Raw genomic sequence first — 18105 nt, forward strand, 5'->3', positions numbered from 1 at the left:
TCATCAGAAGGGAGAAGAAAGAAAACTGGCATTTACAGTTCAAATTCATCCATCAAATACCTCCCCAAAGACCAATGTAACAGCTCCCTACTCAGAAGGTGGGAACTAGCCTACCAATACATCACTGATTCCAGAAACCCTCCTAACCTTAACATCAGATAATTCACCCAACCCTTCCCGGCCTTCCCTCAGCAAGGTTCATTTTTTTAATAATCAACCTACCATGTGTATATATAGGAGTGTATGAGTAGATGTACATAACAACAGGAATTTTCATTTAATTTTAAACAACAGTTGGCAACACTATTGTGGAACTTTTGAATTTGAACTGTAACTGCCAGTTTTCTTTCTTCTCCCTTCTGATGAAGTCCCTAACTGGGACGATTTTTTTAGTTTTTCTGTGTTGTGTCATGTGTTTTATGTGTAATCAAGGCTAATCTGGACTCTATCTACCAGGTAAGCTAGCGAATTTCCTGTTTAGAAATCTCAAGATGAGAACTGGACCCGGGACCAATTTGTTTCATTTTGCTGTCCCCAGCTTTTGTACAAATGTGTAAACCTACGTTTATTAGACAAGTGGTTGAAATGCGTCGTTAAATATACACAGCGATTAAAATGGTATAAAATTACCTGATTCCGTCTATGATCCTAAATTTTGTAGTGAGCAGTTTCCGGTTTCAAGAGCCTGAAGGACAAAACGTCTGCCCGTACCGCGTTGCATATGGAACTAGTTCTCAAATTTAATGTTTTATATGGCCAGAATCTTATTGCCGTAGTATCTGGTTTGGATGTTTTTGACGGTTCCAATGTTTTTTGAGATTTCCATTTAAATAAATAATGCAAACATGTTTACTCAGGAGCCAGTGACTCATTTGTTTGTTTACTATCTATACCATTTCTGTTCAGTTTCTGTTATAATAACCCACCATCAGATAATAGTTGAAACCACAATACAGTAGAAACAAAGGAAATCAGGCAAGGTAAAATAAAATCAGAGGTTTAAGGAAAATTCTTTATTGTTTTAACACATGAAGTAAAAAAGATATAATTTTAATAATTTGTTTAATAAATGACAATATACACACTATTTTGTTGTTTTAAAAGATGGTAATGCTTCAGTAAAAGGAGGTTTTCAATTTAAGTTTATCACTTTCTGTTAAAAAGTCAAATGCTTCGATATTCGTAATAATTTTCTTGACAAAATGTTCCTTCATGCTCTGCCATGTCCTATTAGGGCAAATCTGAAAATAAAATATATACTAAAGGTACAATAACATTAACTGGGCAATGGACTATTGAGGACAGTGTGTAGCTTTTTGTAGGTTAGAAACTGGAACCAGCTGTACTTGATCATTGGGCTTTTAATAAATTGGTCCTGGCTGATGAAACAGCTGATCTTAGTCTGAAACAAAGCAACAAAAGAGAAGAGAGTGACGTCACGCCATGAAAGCCAATAGAATGCTCTCATTCCGTCCGTGTTGAAAAACCGCAGCTGAAATAAAAATTGTGCTACCTGGGTGGCCCCCATCTCAATTGTTAATAATATTACCGTGATGTTCGTAATATTTAACTGCTACATATTTAATATTCTAAATTGATTGTACATTTAGAAGCATTTCTTAAATAATGTTAATGTTCAAGATTTCTCATTATTAAAAAGAGGTCCATAGCTCCTTTTACATAGGCCTTGGGCCTGTTCGTGGAATATATCAAACTAAGCAAGGGGTGAGTCGATACGGAATCATCCAACTAAACTGATAAACTTTAGTGGTGGTCAAGAACATACAACTTCTAACAACTGAAAATAGAGTTTTAACTGAAAATCTCTTTCAAAAATTCGCTCCTGATGGTCAAGAATAGAGTACGTTAATATCCGTTTGGTTTTGTAACAATACTTTATGATTTAAAAATTTAATTCCTAATGAAGGAGCTGGTCTAGTGGTTAGAATGCTGGATTTCAGTCCAAGAGGTCCCGGGTTCAAATCCCGCTAAATCACCAATGGATTTTATCTAAGTGATAATGCCAAAACCCCTAGGTTTAGCCTGAAGTAATGTGAAAAACAATCCTAGGCTCGTGCCTAGCGTCCTAGAAAAAAAAGTGGCAATTGTAAAGAAACATCTTTCACTCTACAAGTCTGCTTCAACCCCTCTCTACCTAGTACAAAACACACTTATTAATGATACAAAAGTAATTTACCTTTTCTATGCTATAATTTATATGATTAATTAATTATATATATGAATTTGAACGGATGGTGTTTTTGGCCTTCTGGGGACTGCAAAAAGAAAAAGTAAATCAGTTCCGGGGCCAGGCCTTATCACGAGACCTTTGGTAATACTGTAGCTTACTCCCTATATTCCGTACATGGGAAATTCGCTAAAATATAACAACCTCCTGTAACAACCTCGGATAACCTTAGACTCGGATAATCAGAAGTGCACTGTACTTTAGTGATTAGGCGTAAAAATCATTGGGCTTTCAATATTCATTAAACATTTGTATATTTCTAGAGTAAACCACAAATCTATTTCAAAAGATTGTTGTAAATTAGACAAAACATTTCAAAACTTGTAGTAAAATAAATCAATTTAAGTATATACAATATTCTCTACTTACATTCCGTCTCTCCATTATCATCCACAACTCCCGTCCTTTTAGTCTTGCGTATTCACAATTAACAGTGATGTACTTAAGGATGTTTGCTTGTTCATTGTATGAATAAGGCAATCTTGAGCTGTGAAAAAAAAAAAAAACACTATGAGACATCTTTAAGATCATATACAAAATAGATAAGTCAGTTTAAATTTTTCTTGCTAAACATTTTAGTTGCCATTTCCATATAATTTAAAGACGATTCATTTCTTATCTTAATGACGATTTCAGAAAATAGTACAACATCTTAAACGTATGGAAAGTGACTGAGGGTTTGAAGCTCATAAACTGGACAAGGGTTAAAGTTCAAAGAAGATAAAGTTTATTAGGGCCCATCTTTCTTATATTTTATTGTGCTAAAAACATTTGAAATAGTTTTCAGTTTGCAAACTAGAGTGCTTATCCTTTGCAGTTGCTAAAGACAATGTTCATTTTAAGAAGCAAATAAGATAAATTTTTTTTCTAATATTTAATTTTTTCTAAATAGCTTGAACAACAAACAAAATGATGGCAACATTAAGTACATTACACACTAGGGTAGCTCCAAAAATAAGTACAATAGGCTACACACCCTATCGTACAGGTCATTTTGACATTCTTTTCTGGTTTAACAATTTAGGTTGATAGATAAGGGTGTAGCATAGGGCACAAGGGCCTAGATTTTTATGGGTTTTTTTAGAGGATAGCAGGCTTACCTGAATGGGAAAGAGTCCAAACTGGTACAGGAAACACAAAACAAAACTTTACACTATATACACAAAACATTAGTTTTATTTATATAGAGTTAAACATATTACCTATATACATACCACTATATTATTGTGTATATAGTGTAAAGTTTTGTTTTCGTGTTTCCTGTGCCAGTTTGGACTCTTTCCCATTCAGGTAAGCCTGCTATCCTCTCAAAAAAAAAAAAAAAAAAAACCCTAAAAAATCTAGGTTGATAGATAGTTTAAAAAGCTCACAAAAAACAGTACTTACTGTTTTGCATCTTTGGTAGGTTTTTGTGTGTCTTCCTTACTACAATCAAAGTCGAAAAACGTTCTGAAAAATAAAGAGAATGTAAGAAACATTGAAAATGTTGACAGTATAAAAAATTGTTTTATGGCATGTTTTGAGTTGGTATATTGTAAAAAGTTCGACTCTACTAATAAATTAATTTAGCCGTGAGTAAATTTAATACGTATCTTATAAAGTCCATGAAAAACTTGATTGAAGACAAACTGAAAAAAAGATTGGATGATATGACTGATGGGAAGACCATTTTACACATTGAACAAATTCTTCAAAAACATTATTATTATTTAATAAAACCCAATTGTAATTCTTAATGAATGTACGTACAATAAACATTTTGACTTTTGACTTCTTCATTAAATACCGGTAATCTATTATTATTCATAATAGTATTCAAATTTTTTTAGTACATTGATTGAAATAGGGTTTCTTAGAAAATGCCAGCTATTATCTTAGACATGTGAAGGTCATCCAATAAATTCTCAGATAGCAGCAAGACCTTTTTGGCTTAGTTGTGACTCACTGTTGCAATTCTTCAAGGTTTTACAAAAAGGGCATTCCAGCCCTAGTCTCAAATTAAAAATCAAATAGTTTGTTTTACTGGCATTTAAAAGTTTTTTTTTTTAGAGAACTCAATTGTGACTTTTAAAAGATTTCTAGAATAGAGGTTTAGTGTTAAAGTGTTGTTCAGCAATCTGTAGAGTTGAGTCATCGGCATACAAGAAGAGTTGATTATTATTTTTTATTTGATGAAGTACTGTACTAAGCCCACAAAATTAACGAATAAACAGAAGAGGAACAGACAGTCCTAAGACTATAACAGGGTCGTCACTTAAACGCTTGGAAATGGAATTTGTGAATTTTCAGTCATTTTCTTTTATCACATTGATAAAGGTCAGGAAACTAAAGCCATCGCCACAAACACCACCTCTAGTTGTGGCGGGGGAAAACAAACCAATAAAGCAATACACATGGACCAACGGTGGCAGCGATTTTGCCACACAGTCTACAGCAGTTGACCTGATTGGATGGGATTCCAGACCAAGATAAGATAAACAATGGATAAAAAGGTTTAAATTTAAGTTGAAAGTTTAATTAATTATTCACAAAACTAATTGGAGTTGAATGCATGAATTACTCATTTCATAGTATACTATTTATTTATTCATAAATTATGATTAACAATGCATTCAAAATTTAACTAAATATTTAGAATTTAGATTTAGAAACTTAAGCCACAATGATTCAGATATCTCCATCCCTATTGTCGAAGGACTTCAGCAAAATTCACAGCTCAATCAGGTTTTTTCACAGTTGACAATATTCAGTTTCAAAGTTTTGACGGTTGATTGGGTAACATGTTAAAACTACCTAAAGATTTCTTTAGGCACAAAAATGCTTCATGATTCAGATAGGTAACTGATACTCACTCCAACTTCTTCTTTTTTACTTCTTCTTCCTTCTTCCTCTTATTTTCTGCTGCAACAGAACTGGAAGTTTCATCATCACTTTCACTAGTTGGATGAAACTCGTCTAAGAACGCCCTGGAAAAAACACACAACAGATTGTCTTAAAAACTTGAATAGGCCTAGTTAGTTATAGGATCCATCTAGTTTTGTTTGTAGGTCGCCATTGACATTTTAAGGAAAATTTTTTACCTCAACAACAATTTTTGTAAGGGAACTTAATAACTTATTGTAAGACCCAAGTATTTACCATTTTTTTGAAGGCTGGTTTGACGTAGACGCTGTTTCTTTGGATCTTTTGTTCTTTCCAGATTCATTTTGCTGTGATGTAGCTAAACACACAAAACCTGAGCAATTTGGGCGATTTGAGTCGTCACCCTCTTCATCTTCTTTTGGACTATTTGGCCTGTTCACCTCACAAGTTAGATCTTTGTTTAAATGTTCGCCTTTTTCATGGGTTTCATCAACTTCCATCATTTCTGGTTCTGTTAAATCAGAATCATCGTCATCAGAAAGCATGGCCTGTTTGGAATTGTGGCTTTGGTTGTTGGATGCAGAGGGTTGTTCAGCCTCGCTTGATTCCGGTATAGTTTGAGGTTCAATTCTGAAACAAATTCAGTTATTTCTCAGGCAATGCAATTAAAGTAAAATTTATATACAAATCTAAGTTCCAAACAGTATAGATCAAATTAATCCTCGAAAATATTCTCTGACTCTATAATGAACTGTTGTGTTTCTTAAGGCACTGCGATTGATAAAAGATCCGTTATTGCGCCCTATTTTTGTCCAGACGAAACTTTTGACAGGTATTGTCAAACATGAACATCAGTGATGAGCACTCTTTGGTTATGGTATTGTTTGATAAAACTTACAAAGTCTTGATAAAACAATTAAAATCATCACTACAACACTTGGCACAAGAGTAATCTTAAATATCCAACACAGGATAGCTCCTTATGATAGTTCATGGAGAGCAAAACATAGCCAAACAACAAAACAAACTCTTGGAACAATAAAAGTCAAAAACTTAAAAACTATGGTTGCCAAGTACTAAGTACTTATTGTCTTAATGATTTTCTAAATTGTAAAGGGCTGCTAGGAAAAACATAAATTGAAGAGGTTTGGATTATATTAGCATTAAGTAGAACCATATCAAGCAATTACAGTTTTGTAAGATTTAAGGGACAGTTAAATATAAAAAAATTATAAATTCAAGTATATTTACTCCTAATATTATGTGTTTTATTGTTGTTTTTAGTCAAAAAGTAAACAGTAGTGATTTAAGTGGTGGATTTATAAGAACATTTATTTTATTTGTTATTTGTATTGGGCTTGTTGATGATGCTGGAGAAGAAAGTGATATACTTCATCCCAGTGAAGTAAGTGATTTTAATGCGAATTATCCTTCAGAATCCTAGCTTCTGTTAGGCCATTCATTCTTAGCTGTGGCTAAATGTCCTAAATGTGTTTTTCAGCCATAACCTATTTACCTCCCTATTATAATTATATTTTTGTCTATCCATTATAAAATTTTATTGAGGGCAAACCTAAGCCTTTTTCATTTTTTTTTTATAATTTTTGAAAAATGTTAACTGTACATAAACTTTTGCTACCATTTGTGAAGGCCTAATATTTTATTTCCAGCATTGAAGTCCATGATTTTCCAAACAAAATCTATAGGCCTACCTATAACATGTAAAAATTATATCAAACTTAGAGATGATATATACTTTTTGAAATTGTATATACTTTAGAGTGTTTTATAGATCAGGGTGTCTAGTTTATTTCCATTATAAAATTCAAGACTAATTCCAGACTTTTCAAGACTAATTCCAGATTTTTCAAGACTAGTTTTTTCAACAATTAGTGCGTGTTGATACCAAAATGTATCGATTCTCGATTCTTGATACCGATACCAATTGTTATAGCTTAACAAAATTTTCTGAATAATTCTACACCAACCCCTGTCTTTGTCATAAAGTAGTATTATGATAATGTGGTGTTTTCAAGTAAAGAAATAATGCAGCAATAAAAAATTCTAACTAGCAAATTTTTTTTTCATGAAATCTTCCACGTACCGTACGTTTAGACATCATCATTGACTGCAGCGGTTACATAAACGTGATCGTCGTCGTCCGCGATCACGGCAAAATCATGAACATTTCCCGCGGCCTTGTAGACATCAATGACATCATCGTCGTCTCCCGCTGTCTCAGAAACGTCATCGTCCGCAATCGCGGCAAAATCATGAACATTTCCCGCGGCCGTGTAACATCATCGTCGTCTCCCGCGGTCACGGAAACGTCATCGTCATCTCCCGCGGTCACGGAAACGTCATCGTCATCTCCCGCGGTCACGGAAACGTCATCGTCATCTCCCGCGGTCACGGAAACGTCATCGTCATCTCCTGCGGTCACGGAGACGTCATCGTCGTCGTCCGCGATCGCGACAAACTCATGAACATTTCCCGCGGTCACGGAATCGTCATCGTCGTCTCCCGCGGTCACGGAAACGTCATCCTTATCTCCCGCGGTCACGGAAACGTCATCGTCATCTCCCGCGATCGCGATAAAATCATGAACATTTCCCGCGGCCGAGCAGATATCATCGTCTTCTCCCGCAGTCACGGAAACATAATCGTCATCTCCCGCGGTCACGGAAACGTGATCGTCGTCGTCCGCGATCGCGGCAAAATCATGAACATTTCCCGCGGCCGTGTAGACATCATCGTCGTCTCCCGCGGTCACGGAAACGTCATCGTTATCTCCTGCGGTCACGGAAACGTCATCGTCGTCGTCCGCGATCGTGACAAAATCATGAACATTTCCCGCGGCCTCACCCGCGATCGCGGCAAAATCATGAACATTTCCCGCGGCTGTTCAGACATCACCGTCATCTCCCGCGGTCACGGAAATGTTATCGTCATCGTCCGCGATCACGGCAAAATCATGAACATTTCCCGCGGCCGTGTACACATCATCGTCATCTCCCGCGGTCACGGAAACGTCATCGTCATCTCCCGCGGTCACGGACACGTCATCGTCATCTCCCGCGGTCACGGAAACGTCATCGTCGTCGTCCGCGATCGTGACAAAATCATGAACATTTCCCGCGGCCGAGCAGATATCATCGTCGTCTCCCGCGGTCACGGAAACGTCATCGTCGTCTACCGCGGTCACGGATACGTCATCGTAGTCTCCCGCTGTCACAGTCGTCTTTCGTGGTTTCGGAAACGTCATCGTCGTCGTCCACTATCTCGGCAAAATCGTGAACATTTCCCGAGGCCGTGTAGACATCATCATTGGCTTTTGCGGTTACGTAAACGCAAGACGACGATCGCGGCAAAATCATGAAAATTCCCGACTTTGAAATCAAATTTAAGACTAAATCCCGACTTTCAAGACCATTTTGAAATTCAATACTAATTCCCGACTTTCCCGATTTTCCCGACTACTAGACACCCTGATAGATTCTCAGATACATTTTAATAAAACTCTGTGAATGCGCAATAAATGGGCCCACTTTAAGACCTTTACATACCATATGGAGGGTTGATGTAAATGCATACAAAAGAAATTGGCTTTATAATAATAATGTATTATTTCATTACGCTGACAGTTTGTTACACATAAAGTATAACGGGCTATGATCTGTAGTTACATTCGATTGTGTTATGCATAATAGCCTCTTGGTGCACAATTTAACATTTCCAAATAAATATGAGAACTGTTCAGAAAGTAAGAAACAATTCTGTTAAGAAGGCATGTGCTAGTAACACAGTTAAAATTTAAGTTTTAAAAGGAACCAAAAATGTAAAATACTCCCAGTTGTGAGGTGTGATCTGTAATTTGTTGGGCACTTCCTTACTTCCTGAACAACACTTGTATTGGGCTGGTGGATAAAAATCCAATATGAAGACAAGTAAAAGTTTTGCCAACTTACCGTTCCTCTGGGGAAGTCGGACTACCAATACAGGTAGAGGAAACTAGTGGGTTGAAAACTTCCATTGTTTTGTTTATACTTTCCGTTTCAAACCTGAAAGTTTTGTGTTAATTAGTTGGAACAATTAAATTTAGGTTAAACTGAACTATTGTTTTTTTTTTTTACCCGAGGCACATTTTCCTAAGCCTATCAAACTATTTAATTTTAAATCCAAATACCCCCCGCTGCAGAAAACCTGCAGACTAAGCAAATTTCCATTTGCATGATTTGATTTTCAATTAAATCTATTTAAATGGCATTAGGTTTAATGAGTAGGCCTACCTAGGTTTGCTGCTACAGGGAGGACAATAAAGTGAGTTTTTTAGTAAAACATTAATAGCTTAGTATAAAATAAATAGATTTGCCCAGTTTGATCAAAATATATAAGAATAACATGGGAATTTTAAATTTATAATTTTTTCATTTTATCCGTAACCAATAACCATACAAAAACACTTCAATATACAAAATTATTTGTTTTTTAAGCTATTCAAAATTGTTTATAGAGAAATTGGGAAAGTTTATTTTTTAAGGGTGAAAAACAAGAAAACCCTTTTTTACCGCATAAAACATTCATTTCCCCCGATCCCATAGTCCGATCATGCTGGTTCGCAAACTCTTTTGAATAAACGTACGTATACACGTTTGTACCAAATTTCATCAAAATCGGATCATTTTTATATTATATGAATGTAATATATGAATTTGAACGGATGGTGTTTTTGGCCTCTAAGGACATCAAAACGAAAAAGTAAATCGGTCCCGGGTCCAGGTCTTACCATGATCCCTACAGTAATAGCTTATTCCCTATATGGGAAATTCACTAAAATTAAATCCAAGGCACGATAAGGGTGAGACATCGGAAATTTGTAATGTTGGCTTTGTAAGATAACCAAGTTATTACCTAACCCTGAAAAAGTCTGTACTTTGACAAGGGGAGTCAAGTGTCAAAAAATACAAAAAGTTCATATTTTGAGAGTTTATGTTAACATTATCAAGTTATTAACACAGTTAAAAATAATGAATAGGCCGTTTCTGATTAGTAGTATAAAAAGTTATTACATATTTAGAAAATGTATGTCCTACAAATATTTTTCACTTTTAGGGAGCGTTGACGGATCAAACATGCAATAAAATAACTTTCATATAGTAAACACATTAATTTTTCTGCTTGAATCAAATATCCATTGTGTTGACAATGATTTCAGCAAGATTGGCATATGCGTTTTGATGTATTGGAAAAGGGGAACAAGATGCTCGGTGTATGTGTGTCATGATGATCATGCCTCAGCCACCAGAGTTCAGACACTACAAAAACATGTTGTGTAAAGCTGCATAAGTTGTTTAAGGACAGCATGAGGGAGGCAGCAATAGAGAGAAGAGAATACAGCTGAAAATAAAAATGATATAACAGCTATTTTGATGGGAGTTGGCAGCGCCGTGGTCATTCGTCCCTCAACGGAGTTGTGACAGCGATTAGTGGGGATACTGGTAAAGCTATAGACTGTAGGGTTTTGACTAAGTACTGCAGGTGCAAGGATAGATTACAGAACAATCACGATGAAAAATGTATTGCCAACTACTTTGGTCGTAGTGAGGGGATGGAAGTCCGAGGAGTGTTAGATATGTTTGAGAAATCGGAGGAGACTATATACAAGTATTACCTAGAAGACCGTGACAGCTCGTCGTTCCCCACAGTAGCATCTGCAATGCCATATGGCAAAGATTTTGTAATTGAAAAACAAGAATGAAGAATGTACATGTCATATACAAAAAAGAATGGGAAGTAGGCTGATGACATTGAAAAAAATGGGAAAGACTGCTTTATCGGATGGAAAGTCTAATGTTGGTCGCAGCAGTTTGACGGGGGCAGCAATCTTAAAAATTCAGGAATCCCTTACTACTAAAATGGCATAATATACAGCAATGAAGGACAACCCTCCCCCCTCGCAACAATAGCTCTGACGTATATACTATCCGTTTGAAAAACGTCCGGTTCCTGTCGGTCAACCTGTACATTTTAATCCAAACACAATGTTTTTGCTTAATATAAATACAAATTCCAAAGGTGTTTTACCACTTTTTATCAGCATCCGACAATACAGCATCCCAAGAACATTGACGGAAGAAAACCACTTTCATGCAGTCAACATCACGTGCTATATGGCTTGTAGTCGCTTGTCTGAAAAATAATTACAGTTAAATTACTTGCATTTAGTAGAACAATCAAACACTTTAGTGTGATGTGTTTAAATACAATAGGGATAATTATAATAACTCTGACAAGATAGGATTTAACTGACCTATAAACTAATATTCAAAAGTATTTAGAAAATTTAAGATTTACTCGCCAGTTTCATGCCTTCAATATATAGTGCGCCATACTTGTACACTAGAGCCCCACAAATCCGAACTCATCTATTTTAAACGTGAGAATTTATTGGTCAACTGTATTTAAATTTAAATTAAATATTCTGAAATACCAAACAAACATTGTGTTCAGCTGATCAGGAAACCGAGAAAATAATAATTGTACACACATTTTGATGCCCAGGAAAAAGTCTGTGGATTAAGTGTGTATCTGAAAGATTTTGATTAATAACCTATGGCTGAGCGTCCATTCTTTAACGGTGTATTATTTTAAGGTTATCATAGTAAGAACATGATTGTGGGTGTTGCTGCGATCGAGGTAGATAATCTTGAATATTTTCAACCACAGAAGACAACCACCCTCACCAAGATCGCAGTAGACAATCACGGTATTGTTAGAAAAGTGAATAAGATTGTTAACTACAAAGGAACCTATGAAAAACCTAGGAATACCTAAAAACCATATTGCAACACCAAAACTTCTCCTAAATTGCAAAAAAAATAAATAAATACTGAAATTAAACAGTCATAGAGATCATCAGCTGGGTTTTATTACTTTCACAATGAAGATGTTATGTAAGGTTTTTTCTTTATTCATAGGTTTACTTTACTGTCAAAATTGTGCTTGTAGAATTAAATAGACTACACTAATTCTTTGCGATAAATTGCTAAATTTGGAACTGCCGGAAGACTATTTTGTTAACTTTAATATTCAGATCTTTATCCTTACCTAAACCGTGTGTCAGAGATTTGCAGCAGTTGTACCTCTTTTAAACATTCTTCTAAATAGTCTATTGTAAATACAGGAGCTTTAAAATCAATTATTTCATTGTGATCTACAATAATTGCTGAGTAGTCAGTAGCATCTCGAAGGCTGAAACTCAAGTAGGCTCCGCAGTGCTAAAAAAAGTGTGTTAAGTTCAGTCAAATAAAATTGTATTAAGTCGTATTCTTCTTTCTTTTCAGGATTATTTTATTAATACTTCTATGTGGAGCAGTGGAAAATAAATTATCACCTGTCCTGTAGGCTTACTAGGAAATTATTTTTTCAAATGTTTAACCTTTAACGAGCTTGAACTAAACATATTGATAGTCTCGGTTAATCAGAGCTCCAACTAATATAAAATGTCTCCACATAAAAACAAAAATAATCACCAATGATCTAGTTGGAGAAGTTTGTGGGGGGTAATTTGGACGTGACTCTGTGCGTCTAAACTACTAACTTAGAATGCAGTAAAACAAGTAAATAAACTAAGTAGTCTCACCCTGCTTCCTACAGGGTTAGACAAGAGAACCTGAAACAAACAACGGTTAACGTAGGCCTAGCCTAAGTCCCACAGAGTCTAAGTTTCACTAAAAGAAATTTATCCTAAGGGGCCAGTAAAAAAAAGAAAATTGATACGAAAAACAAAACTACTTCTTTGACGTGAAAACAAAACTAAACTGATCCACCTCACTTGGTCAACACGTGGAATCATAATCGTCTCTCGCGATAGCGGCAACACCCGCGAGTATATCTTGCGATTACGGCAACAACGGTTAGGCCTAATCGTCTTTCGCGATCACGACAACACTCGCGGAAATTTTGTGGTCACGGCAACATAGGTAGTCATCCTCCAGATTGGGGCAACACCCCTGAGAGGATACCTTGCGGTCACGGCAAATCAAGTCAAGTCAAAACAGTATTCGTTATCCATTATTTTCTACTCCTCGGGATATCCTGGGACCTAGTGTCCGCCCGTATACTTGTTTCCTGCCTGGGGAGATAACGCCAAGCGCAATTTACGCGGTCACGGGAGACGATTACCAATGTTGTGGGGACTGCAAGTTACGCACACGGCTTTTGTCTCGTGGTCGCAAGAGACTGATACCAATATCGTGGAACTGCAAGTTACGCCTACGGCTTTTAACACAGTCGCGGGAAAGGGAAACGGATCCCTAAGTCGCGGGAGATGATTACTTATGGCACCGGAGACTACAGGGTAAGCTCCGCTCCTCCCGATATCCGACCTTTTGGACTTTCTGACCATGGCCTGGTCCCATCATGGTCGGAACAAGGGGATATACTGGATCAAAAATATACATTTTAATTTTGTAGGCCTAAATATTAAAATATGTCTAATTTATCAATAGGTAATAATAGAGAACATATTTGATTATAACTTTTTTATTGTTTCCAGACCAGCTTAACTTAGGTTAGGTTTTAGGCAGCATATTTCCGTATGGAGTTTTGTACTCTAAATAACAATGTCCTATAACTTAATATAGCCTATCAATAAAGGTGTATTACTTACTCGCAGAAGTTCAATAAGGTCTTTTAGTTCAGCACCTTTTATATGCTTCAAGGAGAGTATAAAATGCATGCAGTGAAGATTGTCATGACACAGAAACAAATTCGGTGGGAAAATGCCAAAGTACTTTTCAGAACAACGAGGTAGGTATGATTCAGGCTGTTGTAACAACAAAACAAACACAATAGGTAAGTTTTAGAAAAAATTAGGGTACAGTTTCTTAACTGGGCTATGCTAATAACGATTGAAACTAAGAAAATATCGAATTGAAAATATTGATTAATAATTTATATTTTGAAATATATTTATTATCAAATCATAACTTAACCTAACCAACCAAACGTGCTGATGGTGAAAAAATCGCACAAAGCTACTAATCGAACTAATCAATTTGAACTCTGTAATTTGAAACTCTTCAATCGATATTAGCATAGCCCAGTTAAGAAACTGTACCCAAAAATGAATCAAACAAGCAATAAGATTTAATCTAATTTGTTGGAGATAGATAGCTGTTGGATCTGACCAAGCTAAGCTTAATCCTTGGTAACTGCATTATGGAAATAAATGTTCTTGATTCTTGAATTGATCCCGGGATTATATTCTTGTATTATGATTTTTTTTTTGTTGAGTCAGTAGATGATATTATTGGCGGTATACCGTGTAATAGTGATGTTTACAATTTTAGTGATTCAATTCCATTGGTTAGTGCTAGTTTTGAATGGAAAACCATAAATGCATCTGATGTTGTAAATATTGTAAATAATTTTAAGTCCTCTGACAGTAAGGACATCTTTGATATGTCGACTTCACTAATCAAAAGGGTTGTTAAGATACTTGCTCCTTTGCTGGTCCACTTGTTTAACTGCTGCCTTTTGCAGGGCATTTTCCCTAATGTATTAAAGACAGCCAGAACTGTACCTGTGTACAAAAAGGGTCCCAAAATTGTTTTATCTAGCTATAGGCCAGTGTCCTTGATACCTGTGTTTGGTAAGATTTTTGAAGCTGTCATGTTAAGTCAACTCTGTGATCATTTTGAAGCACACGGGCTCCTGGTCCCCGCCCAACATGGTTTTCGGAGGGGCAAATCTACTGTCTCGGCAGTGGGCTCCCTTCTGCAGGTCATCCTGGAGGCATTTGAGGAAAAATGTTCAACTTCCGTTGTCCTGTGTGATTTATCACGGGCTTTCGATTGTGTTTCACATGACTTATTGCTACAGAAGCTTCCTAAGTATGGGGTTGGTCCCCGTGCGCTTGGAATGATCGAGTCCTATCTTAATAATAGGACTCAAGTAGTGTCATGGGCAGGTGTGAACTCAAAAGATCTGGCAGTTCAGCATGGGGTCCCACAGGGCTCGGTGCTTGGGCCTTTCTTGTTTATAGTTACAATGAATGACCTTTATCACAATGTTTCTAATGATGTGTTGCTGTATGCGGATGATACAACTCTGTTCTCTAAGAGCACTGACCCTATTACAGCTAGAAATTGTGTAAACACATTGGTTAATGCAGCATCTGAATGGTTTGCTGGAAATAGATTAGCCTTAAACAAAGATAAGACTCAGGAAATTATGTTTAGTCTTAACAAAAATGTTGCCAGCAGTGATCCTGTAAAGCTTCTGGGCTTCACCCTGGATTCTGAGCTTGTGTGGAGTGACCACATTGACGCCCTCTGTGCTAAGCTCAATCGAGTGATTTTCCTTTTAAGAAACTTATCTCATGAATTGCCATTTCATTTCTTGAGGCTTGCTTTTTTCTCTTTCTTTCAGGCACATGTTGTCTACGGTACACGGCTCTGGGGTCACTCCCCACATGCTAAGAAAGTGTTGTTACTTCAGAAAAGAGCAATTCGAGTCATGTGTCAGACTCATTTTATAGAGCACCACAAACCTGTATTTAGAGAACTTCGGATCATGACTGTAGTCAATGTGTACATATACCAATGTTTGATAGCAATTAAAGATATGGAGGCTGATCTTGTATATAATAAGGATGTTCACTCTTACATGACTAGAAATCGCTCAAATGTACATATAAGTAGTAATAGATTAAGTAAATCACAAAACTGTTTTCCTGTTACAGGTATTAGGTTTTTCAATGCCCTCCCTGGTATTGTCCGTTCCCAGAGGAGATCAAAATTTGTATTCATTGTGAAAAATTGGCTTGAGTTAAACCCATTTTATAAAGTTGATGATTTTTTTGATGCCATGAAGGCTGCACAAAACTTAAATACTTAATAAGTCAGGTACGTCTACTGAAAGGTATGTTTGTTTGACAATTATATTTTGCATGGTTTGCTGTGTGAAGATTTTTGACAGAAGTGCTGTTGTTTGGTTTGCAGTGGATTATTTTATGTTTTGTTTTCAGGAAAAGACTGAAATATTATTTTTAGTTTAATATTTTTATGTAAGACAAAGCCTATTGTAAATTACTTAATGGCCGAAATAAATCTTGAATCTTGAATCTAGGGACCACAAAATGCTTGTGGAGTCCCCTTTAACGGCCTTAGTCTACCCAATTTTACACTCTCTTTCTGTCTCAATTACTAACTTAATTAACTTAGTAGCCTACTTAGTGAGTTAAGTTAGTATGCAAGTGAACAGGCCTTTAAAACAGATTTTTTTTTTAATAGGTCTAAGCTTATGTCGCTATTTACAAAGTTCTTGCAAAATAGGCTAACTTAAAATGGGATTTTCAAGTTATAAAATGCTGGATAAAACAGGATTTCCGGTAAGCAACATGTTTGTTTAATCATGAAAAACCCCTTAAGCTTATTAACTTAAGCACTAAGTTTTAGGCCTAAAACAAATTGCAGGAAATCGCTCATACTTTAAGGGGATACGCCACTATCTGTAGGCCATATTTTATATTTTTTTTACATTTTCCAAAAGTTGCATTTTTAGATAGGTCATTTAAATGTGAACATTTAGCTAAAATTGTTTGCCAATCTGACAACTCCTTCTAGTATAAAAAAAATAAAATATAAAACGCCGCAACCAGCAATTTAACAAAATTTTGAACTATTTTTTTTTGTTCCTGATATGTACACTTTTAATTGTGTATCATAATTATGTATTATGGAGTTATAAAGTAGGGTACATTTATTTAAAACAAAATAAGTACTTTGCTATTTTTATATATAATATAAAATAATAAGTTAGTGTAGTTATGGGAATTTTTCTCCTGTCAACCACCTGTTACATCACCTGCGATTATCTCAATACCGTGTTTTTTAGGTTATTATTGTACAAAAGTTTGAATAACTCCGTTAGTACTATACTTATAGTATTCAAATTTTCACCAGACCTTCTTTATATAGTAATAAAGGATTGTGTGTATAGTAAGCCCTATAGCATTACATTTACTAAAAATATTTATGTTTACGCAAAAATTTTTAATATTTTTTTCAGCTTTTTTATATTTTGAATAAAAGGTGTCCTAAAAATTTTGTTTTTTTAGTTACCATAACGATTATACACAGAAATACTCATTATTTCATCCTGAATCAGGAAATAAATAGAATATGTCATTCCGATCAGTAGTTGAAAAGTTATTCTCAATAACGACTTCTTAAAAATGTTGGTGAAAAAAACTAAAAACGCATATAAATTTAGTAAATAAGTTATAAATTCAATATTTTTGTACCTAAATCTTCTAACTAAGTCTAGTATAAACAAAATATACTAACTAGGTTGACAAAAATAAAATAATAAAAAAAAAGTTGGAGATAGTGGCGTATCCCCTTAAATGAATATGTAAGTTTAATAAATAGGCTAGGCCTCTAAATGTAACTTAAATTAACTGGTGGGCATGCCCAACCTAATGATGACCCATCAAGCATTCCCGTTTGAAATTATTCATACGTTACCGGGGTAGGCCTAGCCTAGGCCCTATCACATTTTAATCTTAACGATAAATTTATAGTTTTCAAATTGTAAGGTTACTTACCACCATCATAACATTGGGAAATATAGGCTCTGTCTTAACAGTACATTAAATCACCACCTCAACTAGTCTCTACTCTAAGTCTTACAGTTAAAATAATGTCTATCCAAATTGTGATTTCCGTAACCGTAACAGTTACACCAAGAATAAGAATTATTTCTTGTTTATTCCCTCTCCTCCTTGTTAATTCGTGTTTAACTTTGTTGATGTTGGTTTGGTTTGGTTTGTTTTTGTTTGTTCTAGTCGGTGGTAGATGGTATGGTAAGTCAAAACGGCACACGGAAGATTTCTCAGGTGCCGTTTGACGTCACCAACTGCTGACGTCACTTTGAGGGAACACCAATACCGCAACGATACGGTTTTGAGCCATCGGTCTCGGTGGTCA

At 35.7% G+C, this 18105-nt stretch overlaps 1 protein-coding gene across 1 annotated transcript; it reads right to left on the reverse strand.

Moving 5' to 3' along the window:
* Positions 1 to 1004: 1004 nt before the first annotated feature.
* Positions 1005 to 17875, reverse strand: LOC129001770 (uncharacterized). The gene is made up of 10 exons (XM_054429209.1): positions 17724 to 17875; positions 13782 to 13937; positions 12218 to 12387; positions 11195 to 11299; positions 9079 to 9171; positions 5387 to 5740; positions 5101 to 5214; positions 3635 to 3697; positions 2618 to 2735; positions 1005 to 1241 (listed from the first exon to the last, which is right to left on the reverse strand). The coding sequence occupies exons 1-10, from the start codon at positions 17730 to 17732 to the stop codon at positions 1116 to 1118; spliced, it is 1308 nt and encodes a 435-aa protein (XP_054285184.1). The 5' UTR covers positions 17733 to 17875; the 3' UTR covers positions 1005 to 1115.
* Between the last annotated feature and the right edge of the window lie 230 nt (positions 17876 to 18105).

The sequence above is a fragment of the Macrosteles quadrilineatus genome, unplaced genomic scaffold, assembly GCF_028750875.1.
Source record: "Macrosteles quadrilineatus isolate MER2022 unplaced genomic scaffold, UCM_ALF_1.0 Scaffold_8__2_contigs__length_117827958, whole genome shotgun sequence".
In the NCBI taxonomy this organism is placed as follows: Eukaryota; Metazoa; Arthropoda; class Insecta; order Hemiptera; family Cicadellidae; genus Macrosteles; species Macrosteles quadrilineatus.